Below are 23674 nucleotides of genomic sequence, written 5' to 3'. Positions count from 1 at the left end.
GCTGGAGATGCAGCTGGAAATGAAAGTGCAGAGAACCAAATCAACTGAACTGAGCTGAAAGACACTAAAAAGTTCTTAAGTGTTGCATGATAATTCTTTCTGCGTTTGTTATTACAAGTAACACCTTCCACATTAGTCATTTGATCCATCGTTATTATAAAATATTGTTCAATAAAGCTTTAAATACATCTGTCGGCCCTGTAATCATCACTTTCACTTTTCACCACAGTGTGCATCTGATCTGTCCTGAGCAGCCATGTTTCTCTCCTGTGCACTGAGGGAAAGCATCACCCTCTCTTTCTTAATGCGCTTTGCAACAGCTGAGACCAAATTACAGGCTTTGTTTCACTGGGAAACACACTAGTGCTCATGAGTCATCCAACTGGCTCACCCTGTCATCATCCATAAGTGTATTGCATGCAAACCACATGTGTTCATAACTGCGTGTGGTCGTGTTAATTAGCAAGGCTAAGTGAAGTTGGTAAAAGGAGGGTGGGCTTTAATTGCAAGCAGAGAAAAAAAAAAACAGTCATTCTTATCTCGTCCTCTTCCTCTTTTTCTCCGTCTTTGACTCAGATTTCAGAGCGAGGGAATCCAAGCGTTGGATTGGTCGTAGTATTAATGAGGAGATTAATGTCCTTTGTGGGGAAAGTTCTCATTCAAAGTCAAGATAGAGGGGTTTTTTTTTCCTCCGCTCAGGGGGGCTGTGATGAACTTTGCTGCTGAATACCAAGATGGATGAATGACAGAGAGAAAGAGCGACAGAGGAGGGGAGGAGGAGGGGAAAGAGGAAGGGAAGGAATTGACGGTTCACTACAGCTCTGCTGCACACTCAAATATAAGGGTTCTTACTCACGGGCTACCCAGAACAGAATTTACTTCTGAAGAACTCTTTCATAAGAGGAATTTCACCAAAGGGTTCTTAGTAAGACTAGGGGTTCTCTTTCATTCAAAGAACCCTTTTTGAAAGGAAGTTCTTCAAGGATCCTTGAAAGCATGAGTGTTTTCTCAATTCAAACCATGGTAACTGTAACATAAAATGATGGATGACCACAATATTCAGTCTGTGTGATATTCAATATTGTGTTGCCTCATCTCTGTAGAACCCTCAGAAGACAAGAGAACGCTAGTGAAACCTTTATAATCCTGGCTGGATTCTACATGAAACCCTTGGAATATATAAAGGTTCTTGAGAGAATCCCCTGGATGGGTTCTACATAAAACTCAAGCAATATAAAGTGGTTCTTAGTAGATGCTCTTTGATGTGCTCTGTAGCACATGAAACCCTTGGAATATAAAAGTGTTCATTAGCACCCTTAGAATGTGTGCATGTTCTGGACAGAACCTCTAGAGACGATTCTGGATGAACCATTACACAATGGAAAGGTTCTCCGTAGAATCCCTCATGAGGGACTCTGAGGGGAACCACAGATAGTTCTAGGTATAGTCTTTGATGCTGGGCTCTAGGTAGGTGGCAGGTCCAAGTGGAACCTTTAGTAAAGGCTCTTGCAGGAAACAAAAATGGTTCTACCACGGAGACTGGCCGAGGAACCGTATATGTTTCTAGCTAGCACCTTTCTTTCTAAAAGTGTGGGAAGGAAAGAAAGATGAGTGTAGCTGAGGAGAAAGAGAGAAAAGAGCGATGGAGCAGACAGAAAACAGAGAGGGGAGAAAAAAAAATACAGCAACACAGCTCATTGTCTCCATCCTGCCCCTGCCATCAATCTCCAGAATGGCAGCTGCCTTACTCACACACACACACACACACACATACACACACACACACACACTTTCTCTCTCTCTCTCTCTCTCTCACACACACACACACACACGGCGATCTGCCCGCCTGCCTACGCGGCTGATTCCCAGAGTGATGAATCATGGCGCGGTATGGCATGGCACAGCACGGTATTTGTTAGAGGTGGTGTTTTTCTCCTGTACTGACAGCCTGTATAAGTGCTTTGTACTGTGTGTGTGTGTGTACGTCCGTGTATGTGTGTGTGCATGTGTAAGTGTGTGTGTATTGTAGATATGGACGGTAGTGGCACGTGGTGTGCAGCTGGTGCTGAGCTGTGTGTGTGTGTACAGTATAGATGTGTTTTAAGAGTACAGTACATAGTGTCTTGTACGTAACCGAGTCTGAGCGCCTCGCAGCAACAACAGCTTTATTTAACAGAGCAGAACAGACACAGAGCTGCTCCTCAGACTTTAACTAATAAAACATACATGTGCTTTGGTGTGGAGAAAAAACAAAACAAATTGGACTGCTCTGTATTTATTAAAAGTATTTTATCAGACATTATTGTGTAATTAAACACAACTTTAATTAATTTAGTCAGTTTAGTTTCTTTGCCAGCTCCAATTTACATTTCAGCTGCTACTGGTGCCATAAAAAATATTCATTTGGTGAAATGGAAAAAGGAGTCTTGTCTTGAAGACGTTAACTTGGAATGAAAAAGGTGCCAGTCGTCTGAAAAAAAGCAGTACGCTGGGGGTGTGTATCATGTGCAAGAAAGATTCATTTAAAAATACAAATAAGAGGTTTACTACCATCGAAAACACAGAAGTCACGGTTTTTCTTGAGAATTGGGGGTTTACATTCAGCAACTAACGTTCTACAAGTTGATTCCTGTATGTTTAGATTGATTAAGTTAGTATTATAGTTTCCGTGTTGTGCGTGGGTCCACTAGGATCAGTGTACTAACAGTATTTTGTTATCAGACGGTGCACATGAAGGCTCTGTGCAGACATCTGCATACCCAAAATTTTCCAGACCACGTAGAGTCGTCCGTGTACCTCTTTATGTGTCCAGCACAGATGCTGAACAAACAAACTACGAGCTACTAGCAGCTGTCGGTGTACACGTCCGTCTGGGAGTAAAATCAAACTGAATTATTAGATTTGAGACTCAGCGCAGCTTTCAAACTGTTTCATTTCACTGAGGTTAGCAGTAATAAATATACAATGTGTGGTTACGCTTTCAAAATAAAGTTTGCTGAGAAACATTTCAGGTGAGGGAAAAGATCAAGCTTTGGGTTAAACAATAAACTTTTGCTTCTGACCTCACACGGGAACCAACTCCTGTGTGTTTGACTTGATCACTTCTTACACTACATTTGTCAATATTACTTTGAAACTCATGCTGAGCGTCACACAAAAAAACACTGACGATTCATGTCACTGTGGATTAAATTCAGGGAATATTTCACAAACTCTCATGAAACTGAGCTGCTGAATACGCTGACTCCACAAAAGACACAATGTTCCTTTGTGATGTTGGATGTTGCAGCCACTGCCATTAACCCTCGTGTCTTTGAATATTTCATATTTGTAATTGAATTGAACTGGCGTCAGTATTTCTAAAATCCTGGCTGTGACCCTGGTACAAATGACTAAATCATAATACGAAACCCTAATTCTAATTAATGTGCATAAATTGTCCCTCGCACAGCTGCACACTCATCTCACAGCTCGTCTGAGGAGGAAATTGGCCTATTTTCCCAAACACTTCCAACAATTACGCCGTACCTGCATTGATTAGCAGGCTGATTGATTGGCAGTGGTGCTCGGTTGCAGAAATCGAACGTGCCGGTTCTTTATACTGATTCAGGCGGCGGAGGTGGTTGCTCTCTATATTTGACACATGCGGGCAAGTGAGAATGACAATTTCTCAAGGTATCTGACTCAAATAGTATTTGCTAATATCTTCTGGCGTTTGTGTGAGTCAGTCTGGAGTACCAGATGGTCGGGTTTTATCACATCAGGTTGGAGTTAAAGTTATTAGGCTGGTTACCAGAGAGGATGTGGCTCAATGTGTGCGCTCACAAATCAGTTGCTTTTGTCTGAACTTTGACTTTGTTGGATGTTTGTTTTATTTTAGCTTCACACGGCCTGATTTCAGTACGATTATTAGATTCAATTAAATTAAAATTACATCAATTAAATCGTGGGAATCATCTATCGGAGGGGGAAGTTGGTATTCACTGTTGAAAACATGCAAAGAGTTGGACAAAATCTTGCAGCAAATCTGTGCCTGCTCTCGTGAGCTGTTTGAAAAGATTGTGCCACAGGTTGGCCAATAATCTTTGTACAAATTTGGATTTGATTTCAACAAAATCATCACATAGATTTAAAAAAAGAGACAGATTTATTTAACCGTTTTTGGCAAGCTCTCATACATTGAAGTAAGAAACAAATAGACCCTGTAACACTATCCAAAAAATGCTTCTTACAAATACTCCTCAAAAATATTTCATCCTCTCTTTTCTGTGACTTTGAACACTGGTACTAAATGAATACATCAACACTGCATCGTCCCACAAGGCGCCTGCTTCTCTTCAGGTGCTTTAAGTGGGTTTGAAACAAACCCTGTTATTACATTTGACCCGGGTCTGACAGCTATCAGAGTCGTTTACCCACAACGCTGTCTCACAGGGATGCAGACTGTCCATCATCACCCATGACGGACAGTCCAACTGGTTTCACTGCCAGCATACAGTCCTGTATGGCAGGACACTGTTCAGCTGAGAAGGAAAACACCTCATTAATAATACACACTTATAATCAATCTTTAGTGTGACTTGTGCAGAAAAACACATTTAATTACACTACTTGTATGTGGAAATGATCTTAATGTCAAAATCTATATGTTGTGCCTAAGCCTTTGTTAAACTTTGCATTAGCTTCATGGACACTGTGAGAGGAATCATTAATTAAAAGTGTCAGACAATTAAGAACAACAGTTTTTCATGCTTGAACATATGCACACTGTCAGAAATGATCTTAAGACAAAGTTTAAATACAAATCTTGCAAGAACATTTTTGTAAATGAGACCGAAGATCTTGGTGAATCTCATTTCAAGCAACCAGATTCTGGTTTTGGTTTTATCTGAGGTAAATTTGCACTTTAATAAACAGATTACAGTTGTGTACAGTGACAGTCTGACATGTTTACTACATGTTTGTTGTCCAGCTGTTTTATATCTATTATATCTTGCATCCTAACTCTCTCATATATTATATTTAATATATTTGTCTAGACCAGGGGTCTGCAACCTTTACGATCAAAAGAGCAATTTTTGGCCAAAAAAAGGGGGCAAAAAACTGTCTGGAGCCGAAACTATTAAATTCTCTCTTTTCCCTGAAGACTGTTTTTTGGCAGCCATAGCTTATAGAGACTCAAGAAGACGAGCCACCATCATAATTTAGAGGAAAAGACACTGAGCCATAGACACATTTGTGAAATTTGGTGTACAACATACTGCAATAGATTTTTGAGTCTCAAACAAATGTTTGAGTTGGGTTACAGTTTTTTAAAATGTGGTCACAGTTAACTCTGAAGCTGATTTGTTACTATATTGTTACCTTAAAATGAAATGGTTTATGCTATAAATTTTTAATTACAACATTTTGGGTTTTTTAAAAAAAATATAATGTTAATTCATTTCCATATCATTTTTTGCCAGAGTTGCAGGGAGCCACACAAGAACCGCTAAAGAACCGCATGTGGCTCTGGAGCCTCAAGGTGCCAACCCCTGGTCTAGACATTTATAATGCTTAGCTGCAGTGGCAGAATGTAACTAAGTACTTTTACTCAAATACTGTACTTAGAAATTCGAGGTACTTCACTATATCTCAGAGGCAAATATTGCACTTTTTACTCCACTACCTTTGTCTGACAGCTTTAGTTACCAGTTTCTTTTGTTGTTAACATTTTCTGGACTTTTCCTGTCCAGGAAAAAACATGCATCTCCAAATTTTGGTGACTCTGAGTGTTCGTGATGAACTGAAGAAGGAAGTTTTCCTTTACCGTTTGATTGAGAAGATTCCCACTTTCTTAAGCCAAATGAACTCTTTAAATCTCCTCTCGGATCAGCTGGAAAACATGCTACAAAGCTGAAAAAGGGCTACTTTTATAACAACATGATAAGCTGACTCTTTAGAGATTCATCCTTCTTACAGGACAGCAACGGCACAAACATATGATGATCTTATAGACCATGATGCATTGCCATAGATTAAACTACTCAAGATATATAAAATAGATAAAATGAGCTCAGCCTTAAATATCAGTATCAGCAGTAAAATGCAACGAACTCAATAATGCAGTAATTAAGAATAAAGCACTGACAGAGACCATTTTACTGCACAATGAGTGTTTTTTGTAGATAATATTTATGTACTTTTACTTAACTAAGGTTTAAAATGCAGGATTTTTACTTGTAGTGGAATATTTGCATGGTATTAATACTTTTACTTCAGTAAAGGATCTGAATACTTCTTCCACCTGGCTGGTGAGATCACAGTGTTGATGCAAAACCAGAACAGAGTATTCTTCCTGTTTGCACTGGTGCTGCTGTGTCCTTGTCCTGTCACATGGACGCACTCACACACAAAGACACACAATCAAGCCCCACCTGCCGCCATGTTAATTGGTTCTCAGTGTGCGTTGTACCGTTCAGCTCTGGCCTTGTCCAAAGTGAAAGGAGACTTTTGCAGAGGAAACAGGTGCAGCGGTGCGAAGCTAGGCATTATGGGAGCATTTGGCGGATGAGCGCGGGGCAGAGAGGCACGCCACCTCTCTGCCCCGCGCTCGCCATTCACAGACATACTGTCTGAGTCAGAGGTGCCAAACGTCCAGCCTGTGGGGCATCGCGGGGTGGCACAGAGAAGAGCTGGACTGTTAAACACTGCCAGACAGAGAGGACGGAGAGGAAAGACGGAGCGAGAGGGGGACAGACGGAGAGTATGAGAGGAGGACAGACAAAGGATGAGAGAAAAGAGGCATGGCGGCGGTACAGAGAGTGTGAGCATGGCAGCAATGAATTGCTGTGGACAGGGTCAGCAACGAAACATATCGAGGCAGCGGCAGACCAGCAGTCATAATGCTCACACACACCACTGAAGCTACTGACTGACACACTCCATGCTTGCAGTTATATTTCCTCTGTTGTTGAATTTATCACAGTAAATTTCTTCACATACCTTCATCTGTTTCCGGGGTATGATATTATTTATTCAGGGGAATTTAACTGAGAGCAGTACTCTAGTTTTCAGGAACGTCCTGATCACATTTGCACCTGGAAGCTCCTGCCGGTTGAGAGATTGACCCGGCGACCTCCCGGTCACAATCTCGCCTCTCGAACCTTCAGGCCACCGCTGCCGCACTGGTTGCTTTTGGAAAAGATCGATATTTGGCTCCTGCAACGGCAGTTTTCTGTCGGAAAAGGCCGTCTGATGGCGAGGTAAAGCGCTGAAAATATTCTAAAAATAACAGGCACTTAAACTGATATTGATTTTTTAACTGGCTAAAATGTGTTTTGCTGCTGACCCCATTGCTTAGCTTCTACACTGACAGCCAGCACTTCATACAACACCTCTTCAAATAATCCGAACTATCCCTTTAAGGGGAGACACCACAGGTGAATAAAGGATCCAAACTTCTCCATTTGCTCACTGAAAATAAAAGAATTATTTTTGTATTGCAAATTTTCTGAAATGTTATGTTTGAATATGCAAATAGGGTATTATCTAATTGAATATGCACACATTTCCAGAGCAGAAATCTAAACATTGCATGAAGCCAGGTTTAAAATTCTTGTTTAATTTTGTTGACATGTTACAGTCAAAGTCTTTTACAGAAGGAATTTTGGATATCTCTTTTTGTCACTCCATAAATAAGAAAATAATGTCAGCAACCATCAAAAAATCAATTTTCTCACCCTGTTTTTAGGAATAAAATGTTGAACAAATCAGGCTTGGAATTTTATTATATGAATAATATATGAACAAACCTCTCTGTAAAAAGTATCAGAATATCAGCGAGTGTTTTTAACACCTATACTGAGATTTTTGAGCAGAACTTGACTGCCTCTCTTTTATTTGCCCTGTTTGGATTTACCTCATGTAGTTACAGCATTTATCTCCGTAATTGCAAGACGTCTCGTTCTTCTCTCCTGGAAGGAACAAGCACCTCTTAACTTCTAAGACGGATCAGAGACACCCTGCATTTTTTGAAACTTGAGAAAATCAGATATAATCTTAAAGGTGCCTTGCAAAAGTTTAGAGACATTTCGACCCCCTTTTTTCGAATACTATGAGAATTTACAAATACCATTAACCACAAATACCATTTTTGGTGTTTTCCCCCTTTTTTCCTGCCATTTCCCTTGTTTTCTTTTACTGATGTACCTACTTACTTACTAGTTTATAGAAAAACATTTCTTTCAGTTCAGTTCTTTTTATATAATTATTTTAATGATGCAGCTGTTCTGTGCTTGTGCACACTTGCTGCAAACAAATGTATGTTAAGTTTAATGGAAAATCAATAAATCAGAGCATTGAATGAAGCCAGTTTTAAATTTTTTGTTTCATTTTGTTGATAAGTAAGAGTCAGTGTTATCAGTCAAATCAGAAATTAGTGCCAGCATTCAAAACAAACATTTTTTCCATCATGTTTTCAGTAATAAAATGTTAAATAAATCAGGCTATGAATGATATATGAACAAAAGTGTCTGTGTTATGTTTAAATATGCACTTATGCTAACATTTGGGGGATATTTACTGAAATCTACAGACGCAAATAAACAAAATGTAGTAAAATAAACATCTAAATGTGTGTTTTTGATGTTTTCCTTCCACCAGTCTGAAAGGAGAAGCAAAATAGACCAAAATCTCAGAAGTGACCTGTGCATGAAAACAAAAAAAAAAAAAAAAAAAGGATGTTTTTGCCTGTAGTGTCATCACACACTGCAGGGACTCACTCCCCCAGTTTCCTCTTTGATCCTGGTTCTGCTATCACCGGAAAACCCAGCCTTGACCCAGCTGGCATGATTTCTGCTGCTCTCGTATATTTACGCCTGGGGGATACAACACAGACACTGACATGCACAGACAGAAACTTACATATACAGGCTATATGGAGAAGGAAGAAGAAATAGCTTTATTTTCTCCAAAGAAGGGATCACGCCACAAAGCAGGAAACAGAACAGAGAGAATCAATATTAACATCTGTAAGAGTAGATTTTTCACCATTATAGTCGACTGAAATGCGCGATTATCTAACTAGACGTGAGCAGATCTCCCGTTGAGAGAACAATCATCTGTTGCTTCAATCCTCAGAGGAACCCAAAAATATGATTTGCAGTAATTTCAGAAAGCACTGGCTCTGGGATTCGATTGGGTTATGAATGTTTGTTAATGCATGAGGCTTGTTCCTTTTTACTCATTGTGGAAATACCCTGCAGAGAGTTTGGAAAACTGCAGCAGTGTGTCACATTAAACTGAGGATGCATCAAGCACTTTTACGTTTAGAGTTAAAGATAAAGTTTAATTATGTTTCACAACCTCACAGATGTCGTGGTGGTAAAAGCGTGGATAACTGAACTAAGCGTTTTTTTTAAATGGAGTTTGTCAAGTTGCTAATCATCATGAATGAACTGTGATGCAGACTCGCAGCAGAGAGAGTGAGCAAGAGAGAAAGAAAAGTGCTCATTTTGATGAGCACAAGAAAGAGAGCGTGCAGATATGGACAGAAATGTCAACATAATGTAAACTTTATTTGTTCACAACGTGATGTTACTCTACAATTCTGTGGCTCATAATACAGACCGGAGTGACAAACAGCTGGATCCACATTTCCTCTCGTCTGTGAAGTGAAGATTTCTGGCTCAGAGTATGGAGAATATGGAGAAAAGTGACTGGGTAAAAGAAAAATGAACTTATCACCATGAAACCTCCCCATTTGCTTACTTACATCAAGACAATTATTTTTTGTATGACGTTTTACTGAAAGCTTATTTTTATATATGCGAATGAGGCATTATCTAATGCTAACTTTTGATGAATTTAGGACAAATCCACAGATGCAAATAGAGAAAGTGTAGTAAAACAAACAGCTAAATGTGTGTTTCGGATGTTTTCTTTCCGTTGGTCTGACAGAAGATGCAAAATAGACCAAAATCTTTTTGTGGTTTACACTGCAGACTGGAGTCTCCGTGAACAGTCACAGACAGTTAGATAAACTGTATTTCATTGTGCTGTTGTCTGTTTCTGTCTCTCTCTCTCTATGGAAGTCCATTTTCCACCAATGTGATGGAAAAAAAAGAAAATGTAGTCATCAAAATCAAGACACGCCTTTAATGTTGCAAGAAAACATTACAGCGAGCAAAGTGTGTGTATGTCCTTTCGCTTATGAACAGTATGTTTGGTGCTTTAGTGGAGTGTTTTGGGACCACAAACAAAATCTTGTTCAGGGCCACCAAAATCCTAGAGTCAGCCCTCAGAGAAATATTTGTCAATAATTGATGTTTTGTGATATTTAATATGTCGTATTCCTGTAGAATAATTAATAAGGACAAATAATAACCAGAGTTATGTAAAACAAGTCATCTTTGCTTGTTGTCTGCAGAGCACGCTGTCTTTGACCTCGCATTTGTTTTGCGTGTTTAATGTTTTGTTACCATGTTTTATTTTGTATTTTCGAAGGAGAACACTTTTTAAATTATTTGCTTGGACTCTATAGTTCAATAAATGGATGGAGCCACAACAGGTCGTTCCCTCGTGAGGCAAAACTCATTATTTTCTTTTAAAATGTGGCAAAAGAGGGAGATGCAGATGAATAAATAAATACAAGGAACCACAACTATGACTCAAATCCTGCTGCACTCAAGTAGATTAAAGCCCCTTTAAGATGTGATCTTTAACATCACTGGCTTCATCTATCTGTTAATGGCTTCTTGGTTTTCAAACTTAAGTCTGCTTTATTTTAATGATTGATAATAGCTCCATTTAAAGCTGGCAGAATCATTACAAGTCTTCCCCACATGCTGTATGAACTGTGTCACTGTGTTGGAAAATAATCTGAAGGAAGAAGAGTGTTCTCTCACAGGCTGCATCAGTGATGGATTTTAACACTTGTTTTGCAGTTGAATGGTTATCTCCATGGCGCCATTTATGACTCATTGATTAATGATTCTCATGAATGTCATGTTTAAGAGAGAATACGGAGCTCTGCTGCCTGTTTTGTACAAGCTGACTGTGCTCAGCCCCAGCAAAGTTTCCAAGACGAAAGAGTCCACATCTAAGGTAACTGCTCTGGGAGACTGTACTTGGGCTAAATGCTAATGCCAGCATGTTAATATGCCCGCAATGACAGTGCTAACATGCCGATGCTAAGCAGGTATAATGCTAACCATGTTCGCCAGCTTAGTTTAACATGTTAGCATGCTAACACTTGTGTCATTAGTTTTGTGAGCATTAAGCAGAGGTGTGGAGTCACATGACTTGGACATGAGCCAGACTCAAGTCACAAATTTGATGACTTTAGACTCGAAGTGACAGCTTGCCCTGGACTTTAACCCCAGTGACTCGTGACTTCATTCGGACTTGAGCCTTTTGACTTGAAAATACTTGTTGGCTTACCCAACAAAGATTAAAAAGTCTGTCGTTTAAAACGTGTGACTACATGGATCAATTAATTTCCCTTCATTTCCTAAACCAGCTAACATTAACGCTTTCGTTCACAGCAAGTCAACACTTAATTCCTCACATCCATCCAATCAAGTTGCAGGAGTTATCTCCCCGAGTACATGTATCTCAGCTCAGCTGCACTCTCTTGTCCAGCAGTAGAGAGACTGACCTCTGGTGGTGTGTGCAGCACACTACAATCCATCACCTCAACAGAAAGAGGAGTGTCATACAGTCTGGATGTCTTAATACCCTGGTAAACTATAATACTTTGATAGTGCCCACACTTAATTGGAAATTACTCAGAGAAGAATAAGTTGAGGCTCTGTAGTTAAATGTCATTACATTTGTTGAAGAGCGCAGTATGACTGGTTTATGACTCAAAAACTCAATGTGTAGGACTTACCCTTTGCTTCCATATCTGCGTCATGGTTTTGATCTGTGTGTCCCAGCAACAGCTTTTCAGAAGTGTTTCAGCAGCAGAGCATTTACTTTGCCTGATTGCGAGTGACATGCTCAGATTTAGCTTAATTAGTCCTCTTTCCTTGCCTTTTGTGCTTCTACCATGAATGGTTAGGCAACGTACTTAAATTATTTCTATTTGTCTCTTCTTCTTTATGATTGCAAGTCTGCGTAAAGTCTTTTATTTTGAAAATTAACTACTTTCTTTGGTGTTTCTGTGTCTGACTTCCTGTCCTCTTGATCTGCTTTGTGCAGATTGACGCGACATCCGTCAGAAACAGACTTGGTGCATATTTGAAGCAGAGCAGGGCAGAGAGCCGCCTCTGGGGTGCAATGCAGCGCTTCTAGTGGAATCACAAACACTGTGTGGAACGGCAGCGATTAGCTCCAGCGGACGTGGTGCACAGTTGTGTCCAGTGGAATCAAGCCTTTAAGACTTGACTTAGGCCTATCCTGACTTTGGATGTGACTTTGGAGTTGAGCCCAAAGACTTTAGACTTGCAAACAAGTGACTTGATCCCACCTCTGGTATGAAGTCCTAACCCAAAATAGTGACGATAGCGCTAGATGAAAAGTTAAGGGATCAGTGATTAGAATTCATCCTGAAAGGGACACGAAAGTGTGCATCAAATTTTAAGGCAATATATCTGATAGCTGTTGAAATATTTCAACCTTACCATATGTACTTTTCGGGGTTGGTATTAATGAAAGCTGAAATATAGGAAGATTGATTGTTTTATTGTCTTTTGGGGGAAAAAAATCACTGACAATGCATTTTTAATAGACGTATAGCTGACGTGCACTAACACCACGGATGCCATAAAAAGTAATAAGCATTAACCTTCAGGGAAAAAGAGCAGAGGAACCGTTTTACACAACAAATGCAATATATCTAATGAGTGGGGCCGTTGCGAAGGCCACTGTTGCATAAGAGTCTGGGTGGTTTGGCTTCTCTGCTGAACCCAACTCTTTGTAATTGGTTAAATTGGTTTGATTTTCGTTGTGTCTTAAAAAGGCATAAAAAATAAGCACATTTCATTGCTCTCTGTATTTAACCTCGTGTTGCTGCAGCCTTGACATTAACATGACTGCGTTTGACTCAGACCTTAGCGCAATGGGACAAAATGTCATCCGGTCCGACCCTGTCAGATTGTTGTTGCGACTCTTGTGAAAAATTAGCTCATTCAAAACATGAGACCTACATGCAAAACTGCCGCCACACGTGAGTAACGAACACAATAGCTCCTCAGAGTCACCCACTCAGTTCACGGCTCTAGCCTCCCCGGGTCCGCCGATGACGGCAGCAGAGCTTGGCCCTTTCAGTGCTGTTCACGGTGACATAGAGGGAGGGGAGTGGCGCTTTCATCCCTGGAGACAAAGGAAGGGAAAAGGACAGAGGAAGAGAATGGGAGAGGTGGTCTCAGTGGAACAACATATGCCATGTGGGCCTCAGGTAATGTATGACTTCTTGTGGTAATCGCTATAATGAAGCAGGGAGCTGGTTGGACGCTTTCGCCTGCTACAGTGCAGTGTGGCCCCGAGAGCCTCAGTAAATGAGCCCAGAGATCCAGGAGATAGAGTGGATAGTGTGTGATTGGGAGGGATGGGAGGGGAGAGGGACTGGATGAAGCTGGATGAGGGATATTTTGGGTAGAGAGCAGAGAGTGAGAAAGGGATAGGAGAAGAGAAGCTTAGTAGGAGCTGTGTGTGTGTGTGTGTGTGTGTGTGTGTGATAAATGCCTCATTTCTGTGCTGCCAATGAGAGGAGCACAGACAAAATGGATGTTCCCGTGTCCCTGTCCTTTATTTTATCCAGTCTGAGGCCACATCTATCAGTGGCCACTGCTCCATCTTCACTGGAGCGTGTGAGCAGGTCGATAGGAGGTATTTTCTATATGGAAATTATATCAGGACGTATATATTTCGCCGGCGTTATCAGGCTCCATGCAGCGATATAGGCTGTGAATAGGTGCTCCATATTGAATCATAATATCCACTTGGCAATTTTATCAGATTTTTGGTCTAATAATATAATTATGTCCTCGAGCCTGAAGGTAGGCGGATGGTGTTTGCTGCTTCAGAGGATTTTTATGGAAATGTGGTCACTACATACAACAAGGTGAAAGCTCAGTCTTCTAATATACATTTTTTGTATATTTTGCATCCAAATAGAAGCATAAGCCTGCTGTGTCGATTCTAGCATGATAGCGTGTTTGGGTAACACTTTTATATCAAGGTGCCTGCAATTAGCATTAGTTAATAGGTAATAAGACCCTTGTAAGATGCTTGTTAATGTGAATATGTGTTAATAATAGCATAATAAACAGTGTACTGTGAGAGTCAGATATTTATAAGCACTTTTAACAAAACTTTTAATGATTTATAGACTGGTGAATAAGTGCATAATGACAGCAAGCATTGTTCATTGTTCTGGTAGCCACAAAATGCATTGTTAACTGTTAATAAGGGAATAATAAAGGATTAATTAACCTTAATAAACACTTTAGATTCCATAGCCACAAAATGTTAATTAATCATAGCATAAAAATATGTTTATTGGTGTTATAAGACATTTATTAACACTTGTTAGCTGTTTATAGACAGATAAAAGTATCTCTTATAACAGCATTACAAACACATTTATTAAGTATAACCTACTTACTCATTATGTCATTGTTAAAAGTCTTTTTTGTCGCTCTATCAAGATTTATACATAGTTTATTATGCATTTATTAACAGTCAACTATGCATGTTGTGGCAAAAAGATCTAAATGGTGAAGAATGCTTATTAATGTTTATAAATCCTTTATTATGTACTCATTGACAGTTAACTACCCATTTTGTGGTTCCCAAATCTAAAGCTTGTTACAGTTAATAAATCTTTCATTATGTATTCATTAACCATTAATTGCATTTTGAGCTTCCAAATCTAAAGTGTGAACAATGCTTACTTATGGTTAATAAATCCTTTATTATGCACTTATTAACAGGTAACTATGCATTTTGTGACTACAGGTTCTAAAGTTTAAACAGTGTTTATTAAGTTTAGTAAATCTTTCATTATGCATTCATTAAGCAGTCTATGACCTGTTAAGTTTCTTATAAAGTGCTTATAAATGTTGTGAAATCTAACAATAAAAGTGTTTATTATGCTATTATTAACACTTACAGTCTTATTAATGTATATCTTTGTTAATAAGCATGTTAAAAGAGCCTTATTACCTATTATGTATGACAGGAACAGGAATATAAAGTGTTACCTTTCTGGGTGTTTTGGAGGTAATTTTGAAACCAAGTGTGAAAACGCAGCACAGTTCACTGAGCTGTGCTGACGAAGCCTTCGGTAATCACAACACTCGTACAAGCTTAAAATGAATGAAGGCTTTTTTTAGGCCAACATCCCACCTGAGTGCCTTGAACCTCATCCAACAAGTCCTCATATGTAAATGAGTAAACAGGTTGTTTATTAGTGCCTTCCAAAGTGACTCATATGATAGTTCCAAACATGGGAAAGACCGTGGTCATCGTTAAAACTGCATCAACTGTTGTTTTTTTCCTTTTGGCCATTTTGGAGGCAGTGGAACAAGCTGTAAACACAAAACTCCCACCTTTTAAAGTTGTTATGGTAAACAACTTCCTTAAATATTCAGCAGATATGGAGCAAGTTACTATTCATTTCAGGCTGCGTTTGTCTCCACCTGATGATGAATTTAAGTCAAATCGTTTTTGGTCTCTACCATCTCCTGAGGGAAATATGTCCCTATTCAGTTACTAAATGCTCAACTGTGTTCACCAGTGAGTCACTAACTATGTCAGTCTGATGACTGATGTTAGGCAGGTAGTGAACAGTGAGTTTTTAATGCTTCTGTTCTTTGCTGAATACAGCTGTCTGCTGCATCTGAATCGACTTCATGAGAAACAGTAAAGTTGAACATCTGAACAGTAGCCGTGTTTCCATTAGCTTATTTTTAATGCACATTTGGAGTATTGCGTTAGAAAAGGTTCATGGAAATGGCAAAATAAACTAACTCCTAGATTCTCAAACTATGGTTTGAGTACAAACGGCATAAAGCTCCAAGCAGTTGCAAAATCTCTCCAAGGAATGATGGACAGAAACTTTTTATTTTACTCTTTATGTCGACTAAAACCCTCACACTTTAATTCTATGTTTAATCATTTTTGTTCTGTGTGTTTTAGGTGATATATTCTGGATATGTATTATGGAGTATTGATATATGCCATAAATGCATGTATACTTCCTCAAAAAGACAAAGAAAAAATAATAAATCAAAGCTCTGAGCAGAGAGGAGCTGCAGATTGAGGAGATTATATCTGTGAGTTTATCATGACAAATTGTTTTCCGATGACTTTTGATACTCTGTCATAAAAATATGGATAATAGCCGCAGTCTTACCTCGTCATATCCTTCCATACTTTGATATCTTTTTAGTAGCACCTTTTTCTGTTATTTTTAAAGCACAGAACATGAACACAGTTTTAAATCTCTCATAAGCTACACAGTGAGTACAGATATGATATTAGTGTGACACTGCTTGCCAGAGAAAACTGACTCAGACTCGGCAGCATGTCGTCGGCGCAGCACATATCACAGGACCTTAATATCCTCCTGGTGTAAACACCAGTGTTCGTCGGGCAGCTGGCAGGTGACCGGTGCAGTCCGTCTGTGCATGTGTCGACCGTTTGATTTTTTTTTTTATCCACACGTGCATTTTCTCTCTCTTTCCTCTGTGTATTCTTCTTGCTTTTTTGGCAGCATGCGCACAGACGTGTGTTTATGTGTGTGCCTGTGCGTGTGGGAGTGCTTTTGGATCATCCTGTTAGACCAGCGAGGAAAAGAGCCGTAGATTGGCTGAGGCTTTATCCCCCTCTCTTTTAAAACACAAGGAAAATAGCAGCGTGGAGGAAGGGAGCAGATGAAAATAGCTCAGTAGGCAATCGCTGACTCACAAGGCAATGCTGGGTGTCAGGAAGGCATCCATTCCAGTATGCATCAAATCAACTGGCTGTTGTGTAACTCCCTCAGTACCCGTAAATCAAACTGTTCTCAGTGAGCCCGGCTACGTCCAGCATGACTTTTGTGCACATGCCCCCCTCTGTGGCTGCAGAAAAAAAAAAAGAGGGACGTGACATCACAGGTGCCATTTATCACTTTTGACAGCACTGCCTCGAGCCTTTTGGCCAGAGGAGGCAGGCCGCGGCCGGATGGCTGTGATGTAGCATGGTCAGCTAACTACTTCAGCTCATTCATCACGCCACTCAAGGAGCGTAGGCTGTCAGAGCTCATGTTTTTTTAAGTACTGTGAAATGGAACAAGAGCACGAACCCAACTCGTATGTAAATCAGAGTCTGATTAACATATCGGCTGCTGCACATGCACTGGTTACTCATGCACCTGTGAGGCAACTCTCACCACAAATAATATGGCGCTACTGCAAAAGAGAGATTGGATTTAAAGGGAGCCAGTGTGAATGTAGTCAATTGAAGCAATAAATTCTTCAATGTGTGAACAAAAAAAGTGTAGTCCTCCTGCTGCAAAATCAGTTGTTCTTCCTGCACCAAGTGATGTTGTTACGTGTGAACCAATCAGAGGCTGTGATGATCCATAGATGTATTTGCAGAGCGATGCACTGATCTCAACATGTGACTGACCCTTCAAAGTAAAATTTGCACTGATGATGGTAATGAGCTCAGCTGCAGTGCAGGGATCACATGACCGTAAGTGATGCCCCGGTCCTGAAAGATGCTGCAAGATTTGTTTATTATTATTGAGTCAATTTTACAAAAAAAAAAAAAAAAAAAAAAAGCGACACTTACTTTAAAGTGGCAATGATCAGCATTTTTACACGACAGTGTGTGTGTTTCAGGTCGCTGTTATACCCTCTGGGGTCCTGCACATTGCCTGCAGTGAAGACACCATATTTATAAAATAGGGTGTGTTTTTTTTTAATAACTTGACAAGTTTTTAATCACACAAGCACGACAAGATATTGACATAGACCTTAAAATTTACACTTTCCAGTGAGTCTCAACAAAGATCATGTGCAACTGCTTTGAATGACCAAAACAATTCATCACTATTTCTTAGTAGGAGCTTTTCAGTTAGTTGTGCACATGTTCAGAACTACTGTTTGCAAACCTGGCATACAGTACTGCTTCCATATTATTTTATTTTAATATATATTTATATATTTATTATTGTAACTTTGCAAGAAACACACAGTCACCACAGTATATTAGACAGGACTGAGACTTCAAAGGGTTAACTGTCCATCCCACAACTTTAGCAGTTTTGTTCACTCTCACAATATTGTTTTCGCATTCCCAACTCTTTTCAGCTAAAAGCTGAAACTAACTGTTCTCTTCCTCCTCAGCACTCTGAGTTTCAAGATACACAACAGCAAGAAATAGCGATGGTCAGATGGAGGTGATGCAAAGACTGTAAATAGGCTCAAAGAAACACAGATACATTTAAATCCTCAAGAGACACAAAATCTGAGTGTACACTGAAAGCTAAGGAACCTGAAAAAAAGGGGGGTGCAGTGGTTTGAAAATATTTGGGGAACAGTATTCAAGTCAGAACCAGAACCAGAACCCAGAACCAGTACCAATTATCACAGACTCAATTCCGGACTGGTCCCGTGTCCCGACACATGATTAAACACACAGGTTACACAGTCACCCACTTTTCACCGTCATTCATTTTCTTGGAGAGTGTGTACCCTGCAGCTGCTGATGTGTTTCCTCAGCCACAATGTGCCAAACTTGTGGCTTAAAGGCTAATACTTTCTGGCACTTTTTACAAGCAGCAAAACCACTGACAGCTTTATTTTCACAGTTTCTGATCACGCCTCCAAAATGTCTGATTTGGCCTTTAATGATGTGTTGTCCACAATTTGGTGTTCACCGGCATCTAATTTGCCTTTATGCCACCAATTCTGACATATTAGCGAGCAGCTAGTGTCCTGTTGGACCAGTTCTCTCCCATTATTTGGTGAGATATGAATTTAGGGGTCAAAGGTTGTGTTTGCAGGCTTCCACTATGAAAAAAAAATACTGGTGGCTGATTAGGCGTGATAATATTAGCTTATTTAAATGTTAGAAATGCCGTTTGTTCTCACCCGCTGCGTCTGCTCATTTTGTTCATTTTTATCTGTGCCCATGATAATTATATATGTTCCACCAACATTTTTGTGGGTTGTCTCTGTTCTGATTGCCGTTTGTGCTTATTATGTGAATTTTACTACCTGTTACTGCAAGCTAGTGATGTGACTCCTAGAAGAAGAAGACAGGATGGATTTATCCCGTCGTCCTATGTTACATTGTGCTGTTTGCAAGGTTCATTATTGGAAAGTAGGTCATCTTGATTTATGTGAATTATTAACATTAAACTACCCTCTGCTCCTGGTTGTCTGTCAAGTGGACACGCTGTTAAACTAAACTCAATTCTAAAAGCACCTGTTTTATTGTAGGGCCGTATTTGTTATTTTATGATTCATTTCAATCTGCAGGCACAATCAGACACAATTTACTGAGTAACACCCAGGGTTTGAATTACACAGCGGCTTATTTTGTGGTTTGCGCCCCTGCTGAAACATGTCACATGCAGTGAGCTGTTGTGTGCAGCAGAACAGTTAATCACAGGGTTACTGCAAAAACGTTCCACTGTAACAAGCACAGATGCTGCATATCAAGAAAATAAGGCTACTGTTTCAAAATCAAAGAATAATCAGAACAACAACAAAAAAAAAAAAAAAAAAATCATCAGAAACTCATCCAGATCCCTTCAAGAATCACACATCACATGGTAAAACAATAAAGCTGAATATAAAGGGTATGTATTAAAGTTTTATGAGTACATTTTCAAGTCTGTACTTTTACTTGTACTTAACTATTAATTTCACCATGTAATCTATTTAGCTACTTTAAAAATCACAGTTGAGTACCGATTTATAGCCAATCAGGTGATCTGATCACAAACGAGCCAATGAGAACAAAGACATACGACTGAAAAAGAAAACAAAATGGATGTTAACGATTAATCATTAATCGATTAATGCATTCATTGATATTTAATCAATAATCATGGCAGAGAAAAAAAGAAAAAAAAGAAAGTTAAGGAAAAAATGTGTTTTGTATCTTATAAATTATTATTGATTAATCAGTTGTTAGCATTTTTAACTACTGGTTCAGGAAATCACATAATTTGCAACTCTAGTTTGGAGAGTAACTAATACCCTGAGTAGTTTTTGAGACAAATACTTTTATTGAAGTATATTGATAGCACCAGGACTTTTACTTGTACTTGAGTAATATTTTAGCAGTGTAACAGTACTTGTACTTGAGTACAAATTTTCAGTACTCTTTCCATCACTGCCTGTGTTGAAGTGACGTACAGGACACACGCTGTGTTTGTTTTCACCAGACAAAAGTGACGTATGTGGCTCATCGCAATTAGCAGGGTAGATGGGAGGGGCATAAACAAAACCTAAAAGTATTTATGAGTAAATTATTTCACAAGTGGAGTAGACTTCTATTGAATGTATATCTTACATTACACATTTTATTTTGAAGTAATACATTGAGGGGGAACAACTTCATGCTCCCTCAGCATTGATTTGCATCTTTGAAGTGCCTTCATTCTGAACAAAACTTTAGAATAATGAAACACAGAGATGAATAATCAGGTTTTTCCCAAACGTGATCAAAACAAGCATACCAGTGGGCACATAATCACCCTCTCAATGTGATAACTGGATGATGAAGTGATAAGACATAGTAAGGCACTGAGTCATCTTAAAATTGCAGCAGTGTCCCTCAGTCTTCCTCCTGTGTCTCTCTGTACTCACTTTGCTTTTGAATATTTTACATTGTGTGTGCCAGAAATCCGACTGCTCTCAGTTGAATTCGGCTTTGTTCTTTTTTGTTTGTTGCGAGTAGCTTGCCTGCTTGATGTTTTTAGCACTGCTGCAGTCGACCCCTGCTAGAAACCTGATTTTTTTTTTATTTTGGAGGGGGGTGAAGGTACATCTAATTGAATGGAAACAATCTGGGATTTAATAATTAATAAGCAAACAACTGTGTGTGTCTGTCCTCAGGCTGAGGCTCTGAGTGATGCAGTCTCTGTTCGGCGGAGGGGAGCTGGGGCTGCTGGGAGGAGGCGGCGACGCAGGGGGCCTGAAGGAGGATGGCTGTGGCAGCGTGGCGTGGCACTCCTCCACCCTGCCCCCCGACGACGTCTACTCCGCCTCCCACTTTGCCCTCATCACCGCCTATCAGGACATCAAGACGAGGCTGGCCTGTCTGGAGCGCGAGAACACGAGCATCAAGAGGAAGCTCAAGATCTACGAGATCAAGGTGAAGGGTTTTCACTTCAAAGTCAAATATTACACCAGACTTCTGCAAACTAATTGTTATTGTTGTTTTTGTCCTTGTTGGTACCAGACAGAAGGTCTCGGGCACAGACGAGGATAAGGCCGCCTTGTTTTTTGATTTATTGGAAGGGTTTCAAAAGGGGAGTGAGCTCTCCGCTCACCCTTAGCGTTTTCCATTTTTATTGAGGCTGTGAGATCGTACACAGAGATAAAAGGAAAGAGAGCTTTACTGGGCTTTGATCCTGGACCAGCGGGGGAATAAACATGACTCCAAAAGTGGGAAATCGTTCTACTATATTGAGGCAGAAGGCTACTGAAGTTTAAACTGATGTTAAAGTAAAATCATATTGAGTCTCGTTTGTAACCGTGAAGAGGCCTGGAAGCAACGGAGCAAAGACAGGAGCTATAACAGGGTTCTGTACACATAACCTCATGCTGAAGCTGAATGAACAGCTCACAGGAGTTAATGTAGCTGAGTACACACAGTCCTTTTGACATCTGTACTGACATGCAGTCTGCATATGGATAAGGTATACTGAAGAGAGGTTCCTGATTGATTTTGTAATGAATGTATGAAAATTAATTTGGCAGAGCTGGCAGACATGTCGTAAAAGCTGGCGTGTTATAGGTCACAGGACGTGATGCTGTTGTACGGGCTCTACTTTACTGTAAGAACAAAAAAGTTGAGAAAGCTCAAAATTTCAAGGCAACTTACCGCAACAGATTTTTGAGTTTTGAGCCCAACTCAAACCCGTTTTGAAGTTTTGAAGAAGTTTACCAACTACTAATCTTTTGTTGAGATAATGTACTTCTCTTTTTTAGACAAACTTGAATTGAGTTTTAGAAACACAAAAAATGTATTTAGAAAATATCGAGTAAAACTAATGAAAGTGAAAGTGAATGATGGTCAATATTTGAATGTTTTATATTAATTAGATTAGTTAGATTACATTACATTAGATTAGATATGCAGCTCGCTCTGACCAGTTTATAAGATACAACTTTTTTTGAGTTTCTTAAACTCAAAGATTGAAGTTTATTGAAATAAGAAAAGTACTTCATTTCAACCAAAGATTATAGGTTGACAAAAGGTTTTTGGGGTTTAGAGTTTTTTCTTACAGTGTTCTTTTTTATCCATTATCCATTAATCTATTATTTTCTTGATTGATCAATCATTCTTTTTGTCTCTGAAGTGTCACAAAACTATGCAAGTTAAGTTTAATGCTGTTATCCTGAGATCTCAAGTTAATAATTTTGTTGCTCTTGAGGAAACAAACAATTGAAGTGAATGGTGACCAGTTTTCTCCACTCAAGAAAAAAAAAACAAAAAAAACAAAAACAAACATAAAATGCCTTGGTACTGCTTGTTTGGTGTGACGCAAGTCTCCGTAAGTCCCAACTTGCGGTTCACTTGTGTTTGCACACAGTTCAGACGGTGTGCACGTGCACCTGAATGTTGTTGGCGTGTTGAGGCTTTAGGAGACTTGGATTACACCAGACGAGCAGTACGGAGGCATGAGATTCTGCTACACCGTTTTCCTGTGAAACTTGCACGAGGGTGAGTAGATAATGACTGAATTTTCATGAAATTTCCTGACGCTGATTATTCTGGATGGATTGATTGCATCAATAAATATTAGGATTATTGGTGACATCGATCGGGAGTCAGCGCAGAAATAGCCGCTGTGTACAAGCAAAGGTCATGTCACAGGGCCGGTCACAGAGTTCATAACGGTTCATCCAGTCGGGTCAGGAGAGTTCAGATATCGGAAAATATTTTTAGAGGCAGCCTGTATTATTTACTGCATGCACAATAAAGCCAAAGTCTACCGTGTTCCCAAAGAAAGTACAAAATGTTACTATCAGCTTGTATTAGATTAAATTTTAATGCATAAAGTCAGAGACACCGTGAATATTTCTGCATAGCCTGGCTTGTCTGCTTGGTGGTGGAAATCAGGCTGCTTTTCGGTTGGATGAGGCGGCAGGTGAAGCAGAAATCCACCTCCCAGCACAGTGGCTGGGCCTACGGACAGATATACAAGAGGAAGGTAGCGTTAGGGAATAGCGTGGGAGGACAGAAAGTGAGGAAAAGTGGAAAAATAAGCAGAAAGAGAGAGTTAAATGGGTGGAAGGATGCAGTGCAAGAGCCAGTAAAAGGAGAAAATGATGCAAAGAGCGAGGGAGAGATAAATCGCTGAAATTAAGGACAAAGAAGGATTAAAAAGAAAAAAAAATACACTCCTGGATACTCCTCTTCTTATCATTAGTCTGTGCTGTTCTACTTATTCGAGGAATTATGTGTAAGGTGCCCACTTTCCCCTCCGATTGTGTTTCCTGGTTTTACTTCAGGTGCA

The 23674-nt window shown here is 39.6% G+C and overlaps 2 protein-coding genes across 2 annotated transcripts in view; one reads left to right on the top strand and one right to left on the bottom strand.

The window, feature by feature from the left end:
- pdk2a (pyruvate dehydrogenase kinase 2a) overlaps positions 1–3312 on the bottom strand; it is a 54120-nt gene extending 50808 nt beyond the window's left edge. Inside the window, exon 1 of the mRNA XM_084740211.1 lies at positions 3305–3312. The gene's annotated coding sequence lies outside the window, so the exon portion shown is untranslated. The remainder of the gene's footprint in view (positions 1–3304) is intronic.
- The window catches only part of tbkbp1 (TBK1 binding protein 1), a 92043-nt gene that overhangs the window by 23524 nt on the left and 44845 nt on the right, over positions 1–23674 (top strand). Inside the window, exon 2 of the mRNA XM_084740209.1 lies at positions 21045–21303. Within this exon, the coding sequence (XP_084596335.1) occupies positions 21061–21303 (243 nt within the window). The 5' untranslated portion in view covers positions 21045–21060. The remainder of the gene's footprint in view (positions 1–21044; positions 21304–23674) is intronic.

The sequence above is a fragment of the Lutjanus erythropterus genome, chromosome 17 (genome assembly GCF_056507025.1).
Source record: "Lutjanus erythropterus isolate fLutEry1 chromosome 17, fLutEry1.hap2, whole genome shotgun sequence".
Taxonomy (NCBI): Eukaryota; Metazoa; Chordata; class Actinopteri; order Lutjaniformes; family Lutjanidae; genus Lutjanus; species Lutjanus erythropterus.
Note: the sequence above shows the minus strand (reverse complement) of the source record. Positions and strands in the feature narration are given on the sequence as shown.